Here is a 21576-nt window from a genome sequence, read left to right on the forward strand (position 1 = left end):
AAAATCTTCAAAAATTTTCTAAAAAAAACCCAGAAGGCCTAGAGCTTAGATATTTTACATGTAGCATTGCCTAGTGGACCTCTACAAAATTTGTTCAAATCATGATCCCCGGGGTCAAAATTGACCCGGCCTCAGGGGTCACTTGATTTTACATAGGAAAATCTTCAAAAATTTTCTAAAAATAAACCAGAAGGCCTAGAGCTTAGATATTTGACATGTAGCATTGCATAGTAGACGTCTACAAAATTTTTTCAAATCATGACCCCACCCCATGGGGTTACTTGATTGTACATAGAAATATCTTCAAAATTTTGTAAAAATAAACCAGAAGGCCTAGAGCTTAGATATTTGACATGTAGCATTGCCTAGTGGACCTCTACAAAATTTGTTCAAATCTTGACCCCCCAGGGTCAAATTGACCCAGCCCCAGGGGTTACTTGATTGTACATAGGGAAATCTTCATAAATTTGCTAAAAATAAACCAGAAGGACTAACCTTAGATATTTGATATGTAACATTGCCTAGTAGACTTCTACAAACTTTGTTCAAATCATGACCCCTGTGATAAAATTGGCCCCGCCCCAGGGGTTACTTGATTGTACATTGGAAAATCTTCCAAAAAAATTCTAAAAATCATCAGTTCGAAATTTGAAAGATGTAGCTCATATTACTCAGGTGAGCGATCCAGGGTCATCATGACCCTCTTGTTTGGTTGTCTGCCCTAACAGTAAAAAATCAGTTGTTTTTCTTGTTTATTGACCCCAACAATAATATATTCATTGTCTTTCTTGTTCACTAACCCCCACAATTATGCTGATTTTTGTTTTCAGAACCGAGTAGGAAGCCTCAAAATGTGGTTGTGTCAACAGGACCAGATGATAACACACTAGTTGTCACGTGGGATAAACTGACATGTAAATCAGATGAGCCTTACATAGCCATGTACAGTGTGCAGTTTTACAAAGAGCATGGAGGAAACCAGCAATGTAAGACTGCAAACTTATATTTTCTGTTTTTATAAATTTCCTTTAAGGGACCAGGAAATACCTTCCTGTTGAGTTTAAGCTACTGACTAAAATTATTTGGCCATTACAGTGCTGGGACTATTTGGCCAAGAAGTGAAGATCATTGACTTCCATTTACTTGTCTTTAACAAAGGTGGGTTCAAAAACTTGCTTGGTAGAATGTTTCATGTGAAGAAGCAGGCTCGCAGGAAGTTATTGCTTTTACCTAGATACCTATTCATGCCTGAATGCACCTGATTTCTTCCTCTGCCACCAAAAGCTGTAAAATAACCATATGACAAAAGTTGCGTTGATTTGACTATAAACCCAACAATAACAAAAAAGCATTACATTGTTGGTTCTTGCATCACTAAAATCAGATTCTTCCTTATGAACTAAAAAATGATTGCATGTAAACTTTTTCAGATTTGAGCTAGAATTAATAAGTTTAATAGTAGTGGCTGTTTTTCACTTCAGCCCAAAATGTCTCAGCATCAGGTGAAGCAAGGGTTGTTTTGAATAACTTGGAGGAAGAACAAACTTACATTGTAACAGTGAGAGGAATTACAAAAGATGGACATTATGGACAAGAGAGTCAACAACAGAAAGGTGTACCAGTAGATAAAAGTATGTTGAGTCATTGTGTATTGCTCTTTTTAGCTCACCTGTCACAAAGTGACAAGGTGAGTTTTTGTGATCGCGCGGTGTCCGTCGTCCGTGCGTGCGTGCGTCCGTAAACTTTTCCTTGTGACATCTCTAGAGGTCACATTTTTCATGGGATCTTAATGAAAATGGGTCAGAATGTTCATCTTGGTAAATTCTAGGTCAAGTTCGAAACTGGGTCACGTGCCATCAAAAACTAGGTCATAGGTCTAGAAATAGAAAAACCTTGTGACCTCTCTAGAGGCCATAATTTTCAATGGATCTTCATGAAAATTAGTCAGAATGTTTACCTTGATGATATCTAGGTAAAGTTTGAAACTGGGTCACTTGCGGTCAAAAACTAGGTCAGTAGGTCTAAAAAAAGAAAAACCTTGTGACCTCTCTAGAGGCCATATATTTCACAAAATCTTCATGAAAATTGGTCAGAATGTTCACCTTGATGATATCTAGGTCAGGTTCGAAACTGGGTCATGTGCCTTCAAAAACTAGGTCAGGAGGTCTAAAAATAGAAAAACCTTGTGACCTCTCTAGAGGCCATATATTTCACAAGATCTTCATGAAAATTGGTCAGAATGTTCACCTTGATGATATCTAGGTCAAGTTCGAAACTGGGTCATGTGCGGTCAAAAACGAGGTCAGAAGGTCTAAAAATAGAAAAATCTTGTGACCTTTCTAGAGGCCATATATTTCACAAGATCTTCATGAAAGTTGGTCAGAACGTTCACCTTGATGATATCTAGGTCAAGTTTGAAACTGGGTCACGTGCCAATAAAAACTAGGTCAGTAGGTCAAATAATAGAAAAACCTTGTGACCTCTCGTGCTATAAAAAACAAGGTCAGTAGGTCAAATAATAAACAGAAACAGAAAAACCTTGTGACCTCTCTAAAGGTCATATTTTTCATGGTATCTGTATGAAAGTTGGTCTGAATGTTCATCTTGATGATATATAGGTCAAGTTCGAAACTGGGTCACGTATGGTCAAAAACTAGGTCAGTAGGTCTAAAAATAGAAAAACCTTGTGACCTCTCTAGAGGCCATATATTTCATGAAAACTTCATGAAAATTGGTCAGAATGTTCACCTGGATGAAATCTAAGTCAAGTTTGAACGTGGGTCATGTACCTTCAAAAACTAGGTCAGTAGGTCAAATAATACAAAAACCTTGTGACCTCTCTAGAGGCCATATTTTCCATGGTATCTGTATGAAAGTTGGTCTGAATGTTCACCTTGATGATATCTAAGTCAAGTTTGAAACTGGGTCACGTGCGGTCAAAAACTAGGTCAGTAGGTCAAATAATAGGAAAAACCTTGTGACCTCTCTAGAGGCCATATTTTCCATGGGATCTGTATGAAAGTTGGTCTGAATGTTCATCTTGATGATATCTAGGTCAAGTTCAAAAGCGGATCACGTGCCATCAAAAACTAGGTCAGTAGGTCAAATAATAGAAAAACCTTGTGACCTCTCTAAAGGCCATATTTTTCAATGGATCTTCATGAAAGTTGGTGTGAATGTTCATCTTGATGATATTTAGGTCAAGTTCGAAACAGGGTCATGTGTGGTCAAAAACTAGGTCAGTAGGTGTAAAAATAGAAAAACCTTGTGACCTCTCTAGAGGCCATACTTGTAAATGGATCTCCATAAAAATTGGTCAGAATGTTCATCTTGATGATATCTAGGTCAAGTTCGAAAGTGGGTCATGTGCCTTTAAAAAGAAGGTCAGTAGGTCAAATAATGAAAAAACGTTGTGACCTCTCTTGAGGCCATATTTTTCATGGGATCTGTATGAAAGTTGGTCTGAATGTTTATCTTGATGATATCTAGGTCAAGTTTGAAACTGGGTCAACTGCGATTAAAAACTAGGTCAGTAGGTCTAAAAATAGAAAAACCTTGTGACCTCTCTAGAGGCCATACCCTTGAATGGATCTTCATGAAAATTGGTCAGAATGTTCACCTTGATGATATCTAGGTCAAGTTTGAAACTGGGTCACGTGCCTTAAAAAACTAGGTCAATAGGTCAAATAATAGAAAAACCTTGTGACCTCTCTAGAGACCATATTTTTCAATGGATCTTCATGAAAATTGATCAGAATTTTTATCTGATAATATCTAGGTCAAGTTCAAAACTGGGTCACATGAGCTCAAAAACTAGGTCACTATGTCAAATAATAGAAAAAACGACGTCATACTCAAAACTGGATCATGTGGGAAGAGGTGAGCGATTCAGGACCATCATGGTCCTTTTGTTTTAGCTCACCAGAGCCAAAGGCTCATGGGGAGTTTTTGTGACCGCTCAGTGTCTATCGTCCGTCATCAGTCGTGCGTCCATCAACATTTTCTAAAAAATCTTCTTAAAAACCACTGGGCAGAATTACACCAAACTTCCCAGGAATGATCCTTGGTTGACCCCCTTTCAAAATTATTCAAAGAATTGAATTCCCTGCAGATTTCTGGTTGCCATGGCAACTGAAAGGAAAAACTTATAAAATCCTCTTGTCCAAAACCACAAGGCGTAGAGCCTTGATATTCGGCATGTGACATCATCTAATGGTCCTCTATGAAGATTGTTCAAATTATGCCCCTGAGGTGAAAAGAGGCCCCGCCCTTGGGTCACAAGCTGTACATAGACTTATATAGGAAAAAATCTTTAAAAGTCTTCTTGTCTAAAACCACAAGACCTAGGCCTTTAATATTTGGTATGTAGTATTGCCTTGTGGTCCTCTGCCAAAATTGTTCATATTATAACTATGGCCCTTGGGGTGAAAAGAGGTCCTGCTCTGGGGGTCTCAAGTTTTACATAGACTTATATATAGGTGAAAACTTTAAAAAATGTCTGCCTGAAACTGCATGGCATAAGCTTTTGACATTTGGTATGTTGCCTTGCCTAGTGTTCCTCTACCAAAATTGTTCAAAATATGCTCCTGGGGTGAAAAGAGGTCCTGCCATGGGATTCCCAAATTTAAGATAGACTTATATCTATAGGGGAAAAATCTTCTTGTCTGAAAGTTCAAGGTCTAGGCCTTTAATATTTGGTATGTAGCATTGCCTAGTGGATCTCTAAAAAACTTGTTCAAATTATGCCCCATGGGTGAAAAGAGGCCCCGTCCTGGGGGTCACTTGTTATATATATGTTATACAGGAATAAATACTTCAAAAATTATCAGATCATATTTCCTAGACTGTTTAATTATAATTACCTGATGACCCCAAGTAATTAGGGGTCACTTGACTGTGACCTTGACCTACTGACCTACTTTCTTGTGTTTAAAGATACAGCCTTGAAATTTGGTTTACCTGAACAGTTTTGCACACTGATCTTAAAATTGACTTCCAGTGACCATGAATCGGCCCATGCACTTCAGAATTATGGCCCTTGAACATAATTGCTTTTCTCAAAAGCACCTCTAGTTTAGATAAGAGAATGAAGAACTTTGGCTGTGATTTAAGTAGGCAGAGAATGCCCAGTATTATTGAGTCAGTACCAAATGAAGACTGCATAACCATGAATTTATTTTCATGAGATGATGTTTTTGCAGAAAGTTGGATAGATCTTTGTTTTTAGAGGAAGTCAAAATATTTTGCATCAGATTTGTTGTTCCTGATTTGGGGCAATACCCAAAACTTCTACATTAGTTTTTCTATTAGGGATTTATGCTCCCCACTGTTAAAGCACCAGAAGGCATATGATGTCTGAATTGTCTGTCAATAAATTCATCCCACAGTCAGTCTGTCACTCATTCTTGTGTATTAGAAATCCTCCTACAGGTCACCATCTATCTAAAAAGAAAGTCAGTATGCATTATCAGTATGAAGATGACATGGGTATGTTCATACATATTCTCTGGAGTTATGACCCTTGTTTGGATTTTGTACATTTACATTTACATTGTGTACTCAAGTACTCCTACATTTACTTCCAGTTCGAATGAAACTTTGTAATCATCTTGTACATATTGTCTGGAATTATGTGTCCAATTATTTTTAGCTCAACTTTATGAAGTATATGGAGAGCTATCCTACTCAAACCATCGTAGGTGTCAGCGTCTTCCCACAACCCCACCTTGGTTAAAGTTTTTTTTTTATACTTTCTCTTTTTTCTCCTTATCTCTGTAATTACTCACTGGATTTGTTTTAAATTTACAATAGTTATTCTTCATCATCACCCACATCATACGGCACAATGACTATAACTCTCACTCCAATATTTTATGAATTACCTCCATTTTTTTGCTTAGAATTTCAGGTTAAAGTTTTGATGCACTTTCACTCTATCTCTGTTATTCTAAAATGGATTTGATTCTAACTGAAAGTAGTTGTTCCCCATCATTTTCCACATTATATGACACAATGCCAATAACTCTGGTACCAATATTCATGAATTATCTCCCTTTTACTTAGAACTTAGGGTTAAAGTTTTGATGCACTTTTATTATATCTCAGTTATTACTAAATGGGTTTGATTCAAACTTAAATTAGTTGTTCACCATCATCACTCACATCATATGACACAAGGTCCATAACTCTTGCACCAATATTTCATAATTTATCCCCCTTTTTACCTGGAATTTTTTATTTGAAGTTTGATTTGTTTGTTTTTTGGGGGGTTTAACGCCGTTTTTCAACAGTATTTCAGTCATGTAACGGCGGGCAGTTAACCTAACCAGTGTTCCTGGGATCTGTACCAGTACAAACCTGTTCTCCGTAAGTAACTGCCAACTTCCCCACATGAATTATCAGAGGTGGAGGACTAATGATTTCAGACACAATGTCGTTTATCAAATAGCCATGGAGAACATACGCCCCGCCCGCGGATCGAACTCGCGACCCCGCGATCCGTAGACCAACACTCTTACCTACTGAGCTAAGCGGGCGGGTTGATTTGAAGTTTGAAGTTCTCAGTAACTTGCAGGTAGAATTTCATAGTAATTTAAATGAACATGAACCAGCATACTGTGATGATGTCTGTCAAGTTTTTTGGCGGGGATTTGGTCAATTTTCCTTAGAGTTATTGCCCCTGATTTACTAAAAAAATGCCCAAAAATGTCCGTCCGTAGCAATTTCTCAGTAACTAGAAGGTAGAATTTCATGAAACTTGAATTGAACATAAACTAACATACTGTGATGATACCCGTCAAGTTTTTCTTTTGATTGGTCAATTTCCCTTAGAGTTACTGCCCCTGATTTACTGAAAAATGCCCAAAAATGTCTGTCCGCAGCCATTTCTCAGTAACTAGAAGGTAGAATTTCATGAAACTTGAAATAAACATGAACCAGCATACTCCGATGATGCCCGTCAAGTTTTTTTGGGAGATTGTTCAATTTCCCTTAGAGTTATTGCCCTTGTTTTAATGAAAAATGCCCATAAATGTCAGTCTGCAGCCATTTCTAAGTAATTAGTAGGTAGAATTTCATAAAACCTGAAATAAACATGAACCAAGATACTGCCATGATGTTGTCAAGTTTTTTGGGGATTCAATTTCCATTATAGTTATTGTCCTTTAATTGTGTAAAAATCCACAGATTTGTACATAACAAACCAACCAGTAGGTAGAATTTCGTTAAACTTCTTTCATTCTTTTCCATGAACATTTATTTTAAACATCTGAAGTTGTGTACCCACACCTTGTCACCACCTTTCCTTGGTCACACCCCTCCACCTCCTACCACCCCAACCTGCAAAAAAATATAAAAATATAAAAAAATAATTCCTTTTTATTATTTTTTTCAGAGTTGTACTGTTCCCCCACCTCACTCCTCCACTCAGTTATGCCCACCACCCCAGTCATATATATCCAATTAATTCTTGTCGGGGCTGTAACTCTTTCATCCATCAAGGGATTTTGAAGTCACTTGGCATAAATGTTCACCATAATAAAATGACATGTTATGCACAAAACCCAGAGCCCTAGCTCCAAGGTCAAGGTCACACTTAGAGGTCGAAGGTTCCCAGCAAACACACCACGTTGTTACAACGTTGTTATGACGTCTTTTCCTGACGTTGTAACGTTGTTTTTTGGTTGATAATGAAAGGTGCGTTGACGTCTTGTCACAACGTTGGAAAGACGTCTTTTTTGCAACGTTGGAAAGACGTTGTTATTTGGTTGATAATGAAAGGTGTGTTGACGTCTTTTTCACAACGTTGGAAAGACGTCTTTTTCACAACGTTGGACAAACGTTGTTTTTTGGTTGATAATGAAAGGTGCGTTGACGTCTTTTTTGCCACCTTGGAAAGACGTCTTTTTCACAACGTTTGAAAGACGTAGTTTTTTCTTTGATTGTGAAAGGTGTTTTGACGTCTTCTGCAGTGTTGGAACTACATATTTTTCACAACTTTGGAAAGATGTATTTTTTACATTTGAATGACATCTTTTCTCAATGTTGTTTCGTCTAAAAGCACAAAAAAAAAACCAACAGTCTATGGTTTTAAACAAAAGTGTACTGAATAATAGAATAGTCACAAGACGTATCATAACATACTGGGTCTAGTAAGAAAACATACTAAATATGATTCAACTGAAATGTTTTTATTAAAAAGTACATATACCATTCAATCAAAAATAAATTTTGTTGATGCATGTAATCTGTAACAAGAGATCACAGAGTGATCTTGGCGCCCACCAATGTGCCATTATTGAGTGTTCCAAATTTCAAGACTTAATGACTAGCTCAAAGTCAAATTTCATTTCCGTACACAACACTGTGCATGTGGTCCAAATTCGAAAGCTGTAGCTTGAGAAATGTGAAAGTAGGTCACAAGATCAATTTCAAGGACAAAGTTCTTTGTACACAGAACTATGCATGTGCATCAAGTTTGAAGGCTGTAGTTTGAGAAATGTGAAAGTAGGTCACTAGGTCAATCTTAAGGTCAAAGTTTATTTCGGTACACAAAACTATGCAAGTGGTCCAAATTTGAAGGCTGTACCTTGAGAAATGTGAAAGTAGGTCACTAGGCCAAAACCAAGGTCAAATTACATTTCAGAACACAAATCTATGCATGTGGTCCAAATTTAAAGCCTGTACCTTCAAAAATGTGAAAGTAGGTCACTAGGTCAATGTCAAAGTTTGTTTCGGTACACAATCCTATGCATGTGGTCTAAATTTGAAGCCTGTAGCTACAGAAATGTTAAAGTAGGTCACTAGGTCAATCTCAAGGTCAAAGTTCATTTCGGTACACAAAACTATGCAAGTTTTCCAAATTTGAAGGCTGTAGCTCGAGAAATGTGAAAGTAGGTCACTAGGTCAAAATCAAGGTCAAATTTTATTTCGGAACACAAAACTATGCATGGTCCAAATTTGAAGCCTGTACCTTCAAAAACGTGAAAGTAGGTCACTAGGTCAATGTAAAGGTCAAGGTTTGTTTCGGTACACACAACTATGCATGTGGTCAAAATTTGAAGGCTGTAGCTTGAGAAATGTGAAAGTAGGTCACTAGATCAAAATCAAGGTCAAAATTCATTTCAGAACATGAAACTATGCATGTGGTCAAAATTTGAAGCCTGTACCTTCAAAAATGTGAAAGTAGGTCACTAGGTCAATGTCAAGGTCAAAGTTTTTTTCAGTGCACAAAACAATGCATGTGGTTCAAATTTGAAGGCTGTACCTACAGAAATGTGAAAGTAGGTCACTAGGTCAAAATCAAGGTCAACTCATGTCAAGGTTCATCTTGCCACTCAAAACCATATATGTGGTCCAAATCTGAATGTTGTAGGTTATTGACAAGAAGATTTTAAAAGCTTTTCCCTATACAAGTCTATATAAACCATGTGACCCCCAGGGCGGGGCCATATTTGACCCTACGGGGATAATTTGAACAAACTTGGTAGAGAACCACCAGATGATGCTACATTACAAATGCCAAAGCCCTAGGCTTTGTGGTTTGGACCAGAAGATTTTCAAAGTTTTTCCCTATGTAAGTCTATGTAAACCATGTGACCCCCGGGGCGGGGCCATATTTGACCCTATGGGGATAATTTGAACAATCTTAGTAGAAGACCACTAGATGATGTCACATACAAAATATCAAAGCCCTAGGCCCTGTGGTTTTGAACAAGAGGTTTTTCAAAGTTTTTCCCTATATAAGTCTATATAAACCATGTGACCCCTGGGGCGGGGCCATATTAGACCCCAGGGAAATAATTTGAATCATCTTGGTAGAGGACCACTAGATGATGCTTCATACCAAATATCAAAGCCCTAGGCTCTGTGGTTTTGGACAAGAAAATTTTCAAAGTTTTTCCCTATATAAATCTATGTAAATTATAGAAATAAACAAAGGGCCATAACTCATTCAAAAATTGTTGAACCAGTCTGATTTTCAGAGGGACACAACTAGGGTACCAATACATCATTCTGACAAAGTTTGGTCAAAATCCCCCTGGTAGTTTCTGAGGAGATGCGATAACGAGAAATTGTTAACGGAAGGACGGACGGAATGACGGACGGACGGACAGAAGGACGACGGACCACGGACGCAGAGTGATTTGAATAGCCCACCATCTGATGATGGTGGGCTAAAAAGAGCTGTTCAGGGACAGCAACAGTCAATCGACTATTCAATAGCTTTTTAACAAAATATTTCATCAATGAATACAACGATAAACACTTGTGGAAATGGGCAACCATTTTGCTTGAATGTAATAAAGTGTCATAGCATATAAAAACAAGAGCTGTCATAGAAGCAGCATGTTTAACTATTTTAAAACTTGATACTAAGTGAAGAAACATTATCTTGAATTCTAGCATAAAACTGCTGTTATTGTCACTTTTCGGGGGTGTCTTAACAGGAGAGAAAATGTGTATTAACAGAGAGATTCTCGCGCTCACATGCTGTTGTAACAACTTTTTATTTATGCGCATTCCGTGGCAAAGCGTAAACGTATTACGGCCCCAAAACGAATAATTCAAAAGGAACATGACGTGAACGTGATAAAACAAACTTTACCGCGCATTTCATGGGAATTTAATGACGTTGAGGGACAATATATTCATTTACTTGGTTTTGCGTTTTATTGCCAGAATAGCGTTAGCGCATGTTATTTTCGTGTTATAACATCTACAGAATCCCTCGGGAATCATTGGTACCTGGCTTGGGTACCAACCAATCCCTCGGGATTCTGGAGATGTTGCAGCACGAAAAACATGCGTTATCCCTACATAATTACTTTATGTTTGAACAAAAAGCATTGAATAATAGCCATAAATGAGTGAAACTGCCTAAAATTCCTTTAAATAATTCAAGAAATACTGGTTCGATACCACACTTCGGTCTGTGAAATCTGATCTTAGATGCTGACAGAAACAAGTAGGATAGCTCTGCATATAGTTTGTACAGTCTAGCTAAATCTTAAAGTTACTCACCCACAGTTTGGGTGGAATTTTTCAACATCTTCCTTTCAAAAGTTTAGCAGAAAATTGTGTATTTAACACAGAATGTGATCTAAAACGGTTGAGAATAAAATTTAGATATTGGTAAAAATGCAACAGGAATGTAAATTTTCTGCAATATTTCAAATTTAGTATACTACATTCTGCACAAGATTTATTGTTATTTAATGGAATATCTTGCTTAATCATTCCAATAAGTTTGACTGAACCAATTTCCAACTCCAAAAAAGACCATAATTTATCCAAACTCGTTGACAGAGTTATCTGCTCTTGCCTACAGATGGAAATCATGATAGTAAGTAAGTGTTCAAAGCCATATGTCAAATAGTTTTGACAAACAGGTACTTGTACGCAAACTGAACCAATTTCTAAGTACAAAAAGGCCATAATTCAGCCAAAATAGTTGACAGAGTTATGAACACTTACTTACAGATGGCGATCATATAATAAACAAGTGTTCAAAGTTTCAAAGCCACACATCAAACAGTTTTCACAAAACATGGATGGTAAGAAATTGTACCAATTTCCAAGTCCAAAAGAGAGTCATAATTTAGCCAAAATCTTGTAAGAGTTATGTACTCTTACCTACAGATACAGACCATGGTATAATAATAATCAAGTGATAAAAGTTTCAATGTCATATGTCAAACAGTTTACACAAAATATGAACTAGTAGGAAATAAAAGGTACCCTAATGCAGCAAAAGTCCTTGATAGAGTTATGTGCCCTTGCCTAAAATTGGATATGGTGATGATAACAAGTGTTGAAAGTTTCAAACCTTTATCCCCGAAGGTTTTGCCAAAATGTAAACTGGTACCAAAAACTTAACCAAGGTGTGACGCAAAGCTGATGCCGTATCGAGTAGGATAGCTATTCTTATAGTTCAAATAGTAAAGTTATAAAGGTCCAATTGCGGCGTCTTTTATGCAGTTTCTGAAAATGATTTTAATAAAAAATCTTGCAAAAAGTTCTATGTACAACAATCTTAACAAAATACATTTTTTTTCATATATAACTTTCAGCCAGGTCATTTAATATTGATTTATGTGACAAATTATTTTAATTATTCTCAAAATCACTACAAATGGATAAAGTCTGCCCATCACTTAGCTCGAGACAACATTAACCTTAACCAACAAATTCTTGATTTTGCCTTGTGAATGAGTAATCTAATCCATTCACAAAAATATTAAGAATAAATAAAGTAAAGTTTAAGTGTAATGGACTGGCAAAACAATGAACAAACAACTGCATATTTTTGAAAAACAATTCATTGTGCAAACTTTTTTTCTCGAGATACTATTTGAAATATCTTCACCTTGTAGAATTTTAAATTATCTGAAAAAAATTCCAATAACACTGTGCATCCAGAAAATGAATTGGATACAAGTTCTTCAGTTTTGTATACAACAAAAAATCAAACTTAACTTGCACTGTTTTCACACATTTCATGTATATCACTTTTCAGCTGCATTTAGAATTTACTGAAAGATTCATTTTGTAAGTAGAATGTTTTGCATTTAACACATTTTAAATTCAAATGTTTGTGTTTTAGAGCAGATTACACAGTATGTAAGTCATGATTTCTGCTATTTCACTATTTCAGATTTCCTTTTGAACTGGATTTCTATCTGATAGTGCATATATCAGTCACTAGGCCTTTTCCCACTCCTAGCTCCCCTTCCTGGTCCTATGTCTACGCAGGCTGAAAATATACATTTTAACACACATGTAACTTAACGTTTTGTTAAAAACTAGAAGATGATCACACATATTAGAATTTGTATAAAGTTAAATGTATGGTAAGGTGACGGTGTATCATTTTTAATGCATGACATACTAATTTCTTTACTTTATCACAAAGTTTTATACGGTAATACAGTGGGTGGGATAGCGCCGATGTCGTGAATTCATTTCGGACATACTGAGTTTTCAAAATTTCTGGAGCCCTGAATACTTGGACAGGTTCATTCAATGCTAGAATTTCTATTCTTACTAACACCATTCTCACGTAAGTATGATCAAATATCATTTCTTAATATTTACCCTTCAAGTTCGAAAACAATGTTGTCCTTTCTTCTGCAGTTTGCTTTTCCTCTGATGTTAACATGGTCATTAGTTTCATTGTCATCAACCTGTGAAACAGAATGAATTTGGTGATAAAAAGTTAATAAAAAAGGTACAATTTGAATCTATATCACTAAAAATTAAATCAATAAGACAAGTATGCCAAGGAGCAGAGTGTTGAGCCCGCCAGCTGTCAAGTGGCCTTGGACCTAGGGACCTGGTTCTTGCGCACGACACTCCGTCTCATAATGGTAAACATTCATGCCAAGTTACATCAAAATCCCACCATGCATGAAGAAGAACTGCTCTGGACAAACTTCAGTATGACCTAGGCCTCTTAACTGTGACCTTGACCTTTGAGACAGGAACATGGGGTTTACGCATGGCACACCTTCTCACTTAGGTAAACATTCATACCAAATATAAACAAGATTGGTTCATGCATGTATAAGTTATGGTCCGGACAGAATCAGACAGACACAAGCACATACATCGAAAGTGGCGACTATATCGAGCTCACCGTAAGTGGGTTCAACAAAATCTTGACACAAGACAAATACAACTCTTGTATAATTATTATTTTTCATTCTCTTAAAGTATTCTTCTAAATTTAAAACATGCACAAAAATGCTTGTGAAACACGATTCAGATGAGTTTCAGTTAAGTTCACGCATATTTTATTCAAGAGGAAGTAAAAAACAGGTAATAAATTTATGGAAACTTTATTCCAATATTACTTACTTATCAAACACCATGATATCCTTGTACAGCTAGAAATTGTGCCACTGGCCCATGAGTAAGTGTTGTATATAAGCAGAAGATAAAGATTCTATTCACAGTCCCTCATAGATGTTCTTCCAACAGCAGACAACATGGAAACCTGTCAACAGCAAAAAATTTCAAATTAGAGCTACTTTGTAATAATCTACATTTTAAGCACACAACAGTAGTACACCCATGCATAAAATAAATTTTGAGAATTTACTGTCTTGCATTTTAGATGTAAACAACCTTGAATCAGTTTCACAACTAGTTTCGGTTAACCTTTAGCCTACTAGCAACAAGTGATTCTGCCTTTGCGACCAGTGCAGACCAAGATCAGCTGCACATCTGTGCAGGCAGATCATGGTCTGCACTGTTCGCTATTCAGTCAGTAAATTTTCAGTGAACACCCCTTCGAAAAACAGATGGTACTGTCCAAACTGAACGATGGATCAGTTCATTTTAGAAACTTAGCAGGGTAAAGGTTAATGAAAACTTATTGCCTGACTAAACTCAGACATATCAAAGTCTTTGTAAACAGATCCTAGGTTTTCTGCACGAGGCATTATGTTACTAGTCAAATAATTCGCCTTTGAGATTGTTTTATATTTGTGACGGGCAATCTAAACGTCAAACTTTGAAGGACCCAAAATATGGAATATAAATCACAGTACACAGTCATGTAAGTTATTGGTTTCGCGTTTTTCGCATATTTGCATGTAGAGACATGGTAAACTTTAATCGTGTACAGTACATACATACATTTAAATCACCAGAAAATAAGTAATTTTGGATATTATTTGATAATTTTGGCATAAATCATTGAGAAATTGAATCCCTTTCAATACATGTAAGTTTATTTGAATTTAAGACTAATGTTTGAAAATAATCGGCATTTAAACCTATAGCATGTAAAGCGTTGGCAGCGATGAAAATTTCATCGGAAATTGCTTCAACTATTTTGGTCTTTCGAGTGTTTGACGCAAGTGGGGATACTGCCCATATGAAAATAATTATCCCAACATTTCCTAGGATCGCATCAAATTAGTTGGACTATTATGTTACTTCTGAAGAGAATCATCAGGCATCAAACGAATGTGAAGCAGTATAATAAATTATATTATATGGAGATGTCCAAATACAACGTAACAGGATGTTTCGGGACAGTGTGATAACTTGACTGTCGCTGTCTCAACATGTCTAAACTTATTTGGCACGATTTCTTTCAGGAAATCTCTAAAACATGTGACGTCACGCAATGGCCTTGACTACAACAAAATGTAAAAACTGTTGATTTCATGTTAGTCAATATGGTGACAGCGACAAGTAAGCATAGTTCCGGCTATATTTCTGTTGCCTTTAGATAATGGATGGCACTTCTGTTAAATTTTCTTGTTGTATGGTGGATGGCGTGTGAATGCATTGCACGTTATTATGCAGAAGGGGGGATGGGCAGGGACTTTTTTCATATACAGACTTTTGGTGGCTTGATAGAATTTTGATCAGAATTGATAAAAAAAAAATATTGATAGAATCTGTGTTTTAAGAATATTGATGCAGTTAGAAAAACATCACTGTTCACAAAAAAAAAAAAAAAAAACCTGGACGGCTAGCCGCTCACTGTCTTATCAGTTCTAAAAATAGAAACTACAACGGATTTGTTTACAAACACCATCTAGTCTAGTCCTATATCATGACCCGCTTAAAACACTGTAAAATTAGTTTGACTACCACACCCCTAGCGGCTTCCAACAAGTAATGCTGTTTGGTGACAGATATCAACATACAAATGGCATGTAACTGTTAGACACTAAGCATATGTGAATTTATAAACTAAAAACCCTTTGTCAAAACCTTTATAATTTATGGAAAGTTCTAACTATTTTTTGCACTGTAAACAGTAAGACTGCAAAATGTTGACAGTCTGATCTTCGTCGCATGAAAGATATTTTAAGTAAGTCCATTTCTAGCCTAAAATGCATAATTATTAATTTATCCTCATGCAGCACAACAAATTATGTCAACATACAAATTACCGGTAATAGGCCTACCGCGAAAATATATGACAATATAAGTTATAGCTATAACTTCAACAGTTTTAAAAACGTCATGACAAAAAATAACTGCTGTAAAAACTAACAACATACTTACAGGTGGAGAAGCCATGATTTGACATATAATATGTACAGGGCGCTTTTTAAATACTTCCACGAATTTTCAAAACTCCGATCAACAACATGAACGAGGGCAAAAAGGCACGTGAGCTAGACCTGTTTTGATTGGTCAATTTCGAACACATGTCGGAAATCATGGGACGGAACTCTTTCGAGTTAATGTTAGATGGTTAATGTTGCTAACCTCACGACATGACGAATAGCGCTAAACGACAAATATGTAATAAAGTATTCACGCAATGAAATTATTTTTGCAGCTTGAAATAGTTTAAAGTTTCAGTAGATCTCGTTGTTCCGACGTTTTTACAACGTCGGAATAGCGATGTCGGATTTTGGTCGCTGTAAAGCCGTTGGAACAACGTCGGAATTAGCGACGTCGGATTTGGTCGCTGTAAAGCCGTTGGAACAACGTCGGGATAGCGACGTCGGACTTTGGTCGGTGTAAAGTCGTTGGAACAACGTCTGATTCTGGTCACCGACGTCGCGACCCCAAAACAACTATAAAAAGACGTCTTTGCGACGTCGTGTGTTTGCTGGGTTATCATGGTCTGTTTTGTTTCAGGTCCATAACTCTGCCATCCATGAAGGGATTTTCAAATAACTTGGCATAAATGTTTATCATAATGAGACGACATGTCATGTGCAAGACCCAGACCCCTAGCTCCAAGAAGTCAAAGGTTAACAGGGTCTGTTTCGTGTCCGGTCCATAACTCTGCCCTTCATCAAGGGTCATAAATGTTCCTCATAATGAGACAGCATGTAATGCGCAAGATCCAGACCCATAGCTCTAAGGTCAAGGTCACACTTAGAGGTTAAAGGTTAACAGGTCAGGGTCTGTTTCATGTACTGTTCATAACTGCCATTGATGAAGGGATTTTGAAATTACCGTATAGCGGGTTATTTCTGCAGTCAAGATATTCTGCGTTTTGGCCCCAAAAATTGAGAATCGAATTTCTGCGTGTTTAATTTCTGCTTTTTCACATAAAAGGGAGAGAAATTTCTGCGTTTTTATGCCAAAGAGGAGGTAATTCCTCGCATATTCGGGCGTTGTGAGAATGATAGCGTATGAAAACAATAAACTAAATTACTGGTAACTGTTGTAAAATAACTTTGCATTTAAGGAATACATTGTAGGATATAATAACATGTGAATTGAAAAAATATAAGTCTAACAACAATTGCACAAACAACAACTTCAAACTACGGTATATTGGCATAACGGTTACACTGCTTATATAAAGGTTACTAAAGTAAAGATTGGAAGATCTTCACAAGGGATTAATAACACAAGTGAAATTCACTCAGTTTATTTCATTCACAGAAGAAAATGTTTTCTGAGGGATTCACAGTTTGGACTTTGATTGACCATCACACCTAATTATACCATTATCGGTAATTGTCAGATGGTGACGGTAATTTCCAATAATTAGACCATGCCATTGTGAACTACGGATTACCTAAGGAAACATAGCGTGAAACAACGTTGGTGAAAATAATGCAGATTTTTTGTGTTTCAAATTTTTGTTGGATGAATATTCTGCTGGAAAAAATTTTGCGATTCTACCGAGAGACCGCAGAAACGCAGAAATATTCCCCCCCCGTAGAAATAACCCGCTATACGGTACTTTGCATATATGTTTCCTATAAGGAGATGAGGTGTCATGCACAAGACCCAGACCCCTATCTCCAAGGTCAAGGTCACACAGAGAAGTCTAATGTTTTTCTTGTCTGGTTCATAACTCTGCCATTTATCAGGGGATTTAAAAATAATTTGTAACAAATGTTATCTATTTTGTCACATTTATAACCCAGACCTTTTAGGTCAAGGTCAAGGTCTCGATAGGATATGTGATTTTATTATGCATACAGCTGTAGCATTCTTGGGCACACTTCAGGAGCATTTGTCACCAGTAGTGGCAGCTCTGTGTGTTTTGTTGGTGTTATTTTTTTTTCATTTTTAATTTTCCATCAGTATTGTTAATCAACATGTGAAGTTTTGTACCCTGACCTGGTCACCCCAGCTGCCACCCCACAAAAAAACAAGCATTCACTTTCTGTTAAAATGATTATGACTAATGAAATTATTTGCTTCTTAGTAACATCCTTAACTTTTTGCCAGATATATTTTTTTGCCATTCCTCACCACAAACTGGCTTTCGGTGGGGGATAACAATTCATCAAATTTGCTTGTTACTAATTTTTATGCCCCCGAAGGGAAGCATATAGTTTTTGAACCGTCTGTCTGTCGGTCTGTCAGTCTGTCGGTCTGTCCGCATTTGTTGTGTCCGGTCCATATCTTTGTCATCGATGGATGGATTTTCAAATAACTTGGCATGAATGTGTACCACAGTAAGACGACGTGTCGCGCGCAAGACCCAGGTCCGTAGCTCAAAGGTCAAGGTCACACCTAGACATTAAGGGACAGTGCATTGATGGGCGTGTCCGGTCCATATCTTTGTCATCGATGGATGGATTTTCAAATAACTTGGCATGAATGTGTACCACAGTAAGACGACGTGTCGCGCGCAAGACCCAGGTCCGTATCTCAAAGGTCAAGGTCACACTTAGACATTAAGGGATAGTGCATTGATGGGCGTGTCCGGTCCATATCTTTGTCATCGATGGATGGATTTTCAAATAACTTGGCATGAATGTGTACCACAGTAAGACAACATGTCATGCGCAAGACCCAGGTCCGTAGCTCAAAGGTCAAGGTCACACTTAGATGTTAAAGGTCTTTTTTCATGATAGTGCATTGATGGGCGTGTCCGGTCCATATCTTTGTCATGTGGGCATGTGTCATCCTATGGAGACAGCTCTTGTTTTATTTAAAATTAAAGTAGTTGTTCCACATTACCATTCACATCATATGACACAAGGTGCATAACTCTGACACCAATTTTTCATGATTTATGCCCCCTTTTACTTAGAATTTAAGGTTAATTTTGATGCATTTTCACTATATCTCAGTGTTTAGGAAATTTATTTGATTCAGACTTCTGTAGTTGTTTCACATCATCTCACTCACATCATATGACACAAGGTGCATAACTCTTTCACCAATATTTTATGAATTATGTCCCCTTTTCGCTTAGAATTATACCTATATAGTGTTTTGATACATTTTATCTTTACCTCTCTTATTACTTCATAGTTTTAACACAGACTCAAGCTATTGTACAATATCTTCATCCACCATTGGAGTCAGTTAACACTCCAGTGACAGCTCCAGTTTCCTCAGATGTGTCCAGTTTCACTATCCAGCATCGAAATGGTCGAGTGCACTTTTTCCTGTGCTGCTCTTGTTTAGATATGCTCTTTTCGGGAGACTTTGTACATGTTATATTCAGTGGGCATATCTGATACAGTTTCGACATCTTTCTCGTGTTTTTTTTTTCAGGTTTAAAGCCAGACGCAATTGTGGGAATTTCCATCAGTGTGCCTATAGTTGTTATACTAGCGGTTGTTGGATGTTTCTGTGTGTTAAGGTAGTGTACTGTTGTATGACTTACCTTTTCAAAAAGGGCATACATTGACATTATATCAGAATTGGGTACTATAGTGTTAAATGCTGAGTGGTGGCTGTAAAAAGTTGCCTCGACTTCATCTCAGTGTTGTAATATTTTCTGGTCCTTCGGGATCATTGATTTCAACTCATTTAGATTTGAAGATTGAATACTGCTTATGCCGGTGCTAGGGGGCGTGGGCAGTGTTGCATTTTCCATTACTCACTGCTCAGTGATGAACAGACTCGATCAAACCAAGTCTACAGATTTCACTGTTTGCATCGTTCTCAATGCTTCCGAGGGATCTGCTTTTCAGATTTCATTTACAGAATTTAGCTTTAGTTGTTATTTACCTGACAGCTTCATTGCAAAACACATAATACCTAGTTGCAATATACAAGTGTTGTGTAGGCAGAGCTTGAAGTGGCAGTTCTACCTAATTTCTGTATACAATTGCCTGTGTAGGCAGAACATGCACCAACAGTTTTACTTTGATTCAGTATACAACTGCCTATGTAGGCAGAACATCATGCAACAACAGTAATTCCTGGGATATACATCTGCCTGTGTAGGCAGTACATGCACCAACAGTAATTCCTGCTTTCAGTATACACCTGCCTGTGTAGGCAATGCTAATGTACCAACAGTAATACCAGTTTTTAGTATACAGCTTGCCAGGGTAGGCAGTACATGCATCAACAGTAATTATGTCTCCCCCAGGAGACATATTGTTTTTGCCCTGTCCGTCCTTCCGTCCGTACGTCACACTTCATTTCCGAGCAATAACTGGAGAACCATTTGACCTAGAACCTTCAAACTTCATAGGGTTGTAGGGCTGCTGGAGTAGACGACCCCTATTGTTTTTGGGGTCACTCCGTCAAAGGTCAAGGTCACAGGGGCCTGAACATTGAAAACCATTTCCGATCAATAATAAGAGAACCACTTGACCCAGAATGTTGAAACTTCATAGGATGATTGGGCAACAAGAGTAGATGACCCCTATTGATTTTGGGGTCACTCTGTCAAAGGTCAAGGTCACAGGGGCCTGAACATTGAAAACGATTTCCGATCAATAACTAGAAAACCACTTGACCCAGAATGTTGAAACTTCATAGGATGATTGGCCATGAAGAGTAGATGACCCCTATTGATTTTGGGGTCACTCCGTTAAAGGTCAAGGTCACAGAGGCCTGAACATTGGTAACCAGTTCCGATCAATAACTTGAGAACCACTTGACCCAGAATGTTGAAACTTCATAGGATGATTGAACATGCAGAGTAGATGACCCCTATTGATTTTGGGGTCAGTCTATTAAAGGTCAAGGTCACAGTGGCCTGTTCATGTAAAATCATTTTTAGCTCGACTATTCGAAGAATAAGTAGAGCTATCCTACTTACCACGGCGTCGGCGTCGGCGTCACACTTTGGTTAAGTTTTTCGTACCAGTCCACATTTTGACAAAGTCTTCTGAGATAAAGCTTTGAAACTTTCAACACTTGTTTACCACCACCATGACCAGTTATAGGCAAGAGCACATAATTCCATCAAGGATTTTGGCTGAATTATGGCCCCTTTTGACTTAGAAATCGTGGTTAAGTTTTTCGTACCAGTTCATATTTTGACAAAGTCTTTCAAGATAAAGCTTTGAAACTTTCAACACTTGTTTACCATCACCATGGCCTGTTATAGGCAAGAGTACATAACTCCATCAAGGATTTTGGCTGAATTATGGCCCCTTTCGACTTAGAATTCTTGGTTAAGTTTTTCGTACCAGTTCGTATTTTGACAAAGTCTTTTGAGATAAAGCTTTGAAACTTTCAACACTTGTTTACCATCACCATGTCCAGTTATAGGCAAGAGCACATAACTCCATCAAGGATTTTTACTGAATTATGGCCCTTTTTGACTTAGAAATCTGGGTTAATATTTCGTACCAGTTCATATTTTGACGAAGTCTTTTGAGATAAAGCTTTGAAACTTTCAGCACCTGTTTACCATCACCATATCCAGTTATAGGC

The 21576-nt window shown here is 37.3% G+C and overlaps 1 protein-coding gene and 1 long non-coding RNA gene across 4 annotated transcripts in view; one reads left to right on the plus strand and one right to left on the minus strand.

Moving 5' to 3' along the window:
• Positions 1-21576, plus strand: part of LOC123525364 (uncharacterized) — a 100672-nt gene that overhangs the window by 65170 nt on the left and 13926 nt on the right. For all 3 annotated transcript variants that reach the window (XM_053537928.1, XM_045304352.2, XM_045304351.2), the window contains exons 12-14: positions 831-986; positions 1482-1631; positions 19453-19540. In XM_053537928.1, coding sequence (XP_053393903.1) covers positions 831-986; positions 1482-1631; positions 19453-19540 — 394 coding nt within the window. The remainder of the gene's footprint in view (positions 1-830; positions 987-1481; positions 1632-19452; positions 19541-21576) is intronic.
• Positions 13132-16173, minus strand: LOC128555509 (uncharacterized). Its single transcript, XR_008370120.1, has 3 exons — positions 16030-16173; positions 13858-13996; positions 13132-13184 (listed from the first exon to the last, which is right to left on the minus strand). It is a non-coding gene; the product is annotated as an uncharacterized LOC128555509 (long non-coding RNA).

This window comes from Mercenaria mercenaria, chromosome 3 (assembly GCF_021730395.1).
Source record: "Mercenaria mercenaria strain notata chromosome 3, MADL_Memer_1, whole genome shotgun sequence".
NCBI lineage: Eukaryota > Metazoa > Mollusca > Bivalvia > Venerida > Veneridae > Mercenaria > Mercenaria mercenaria.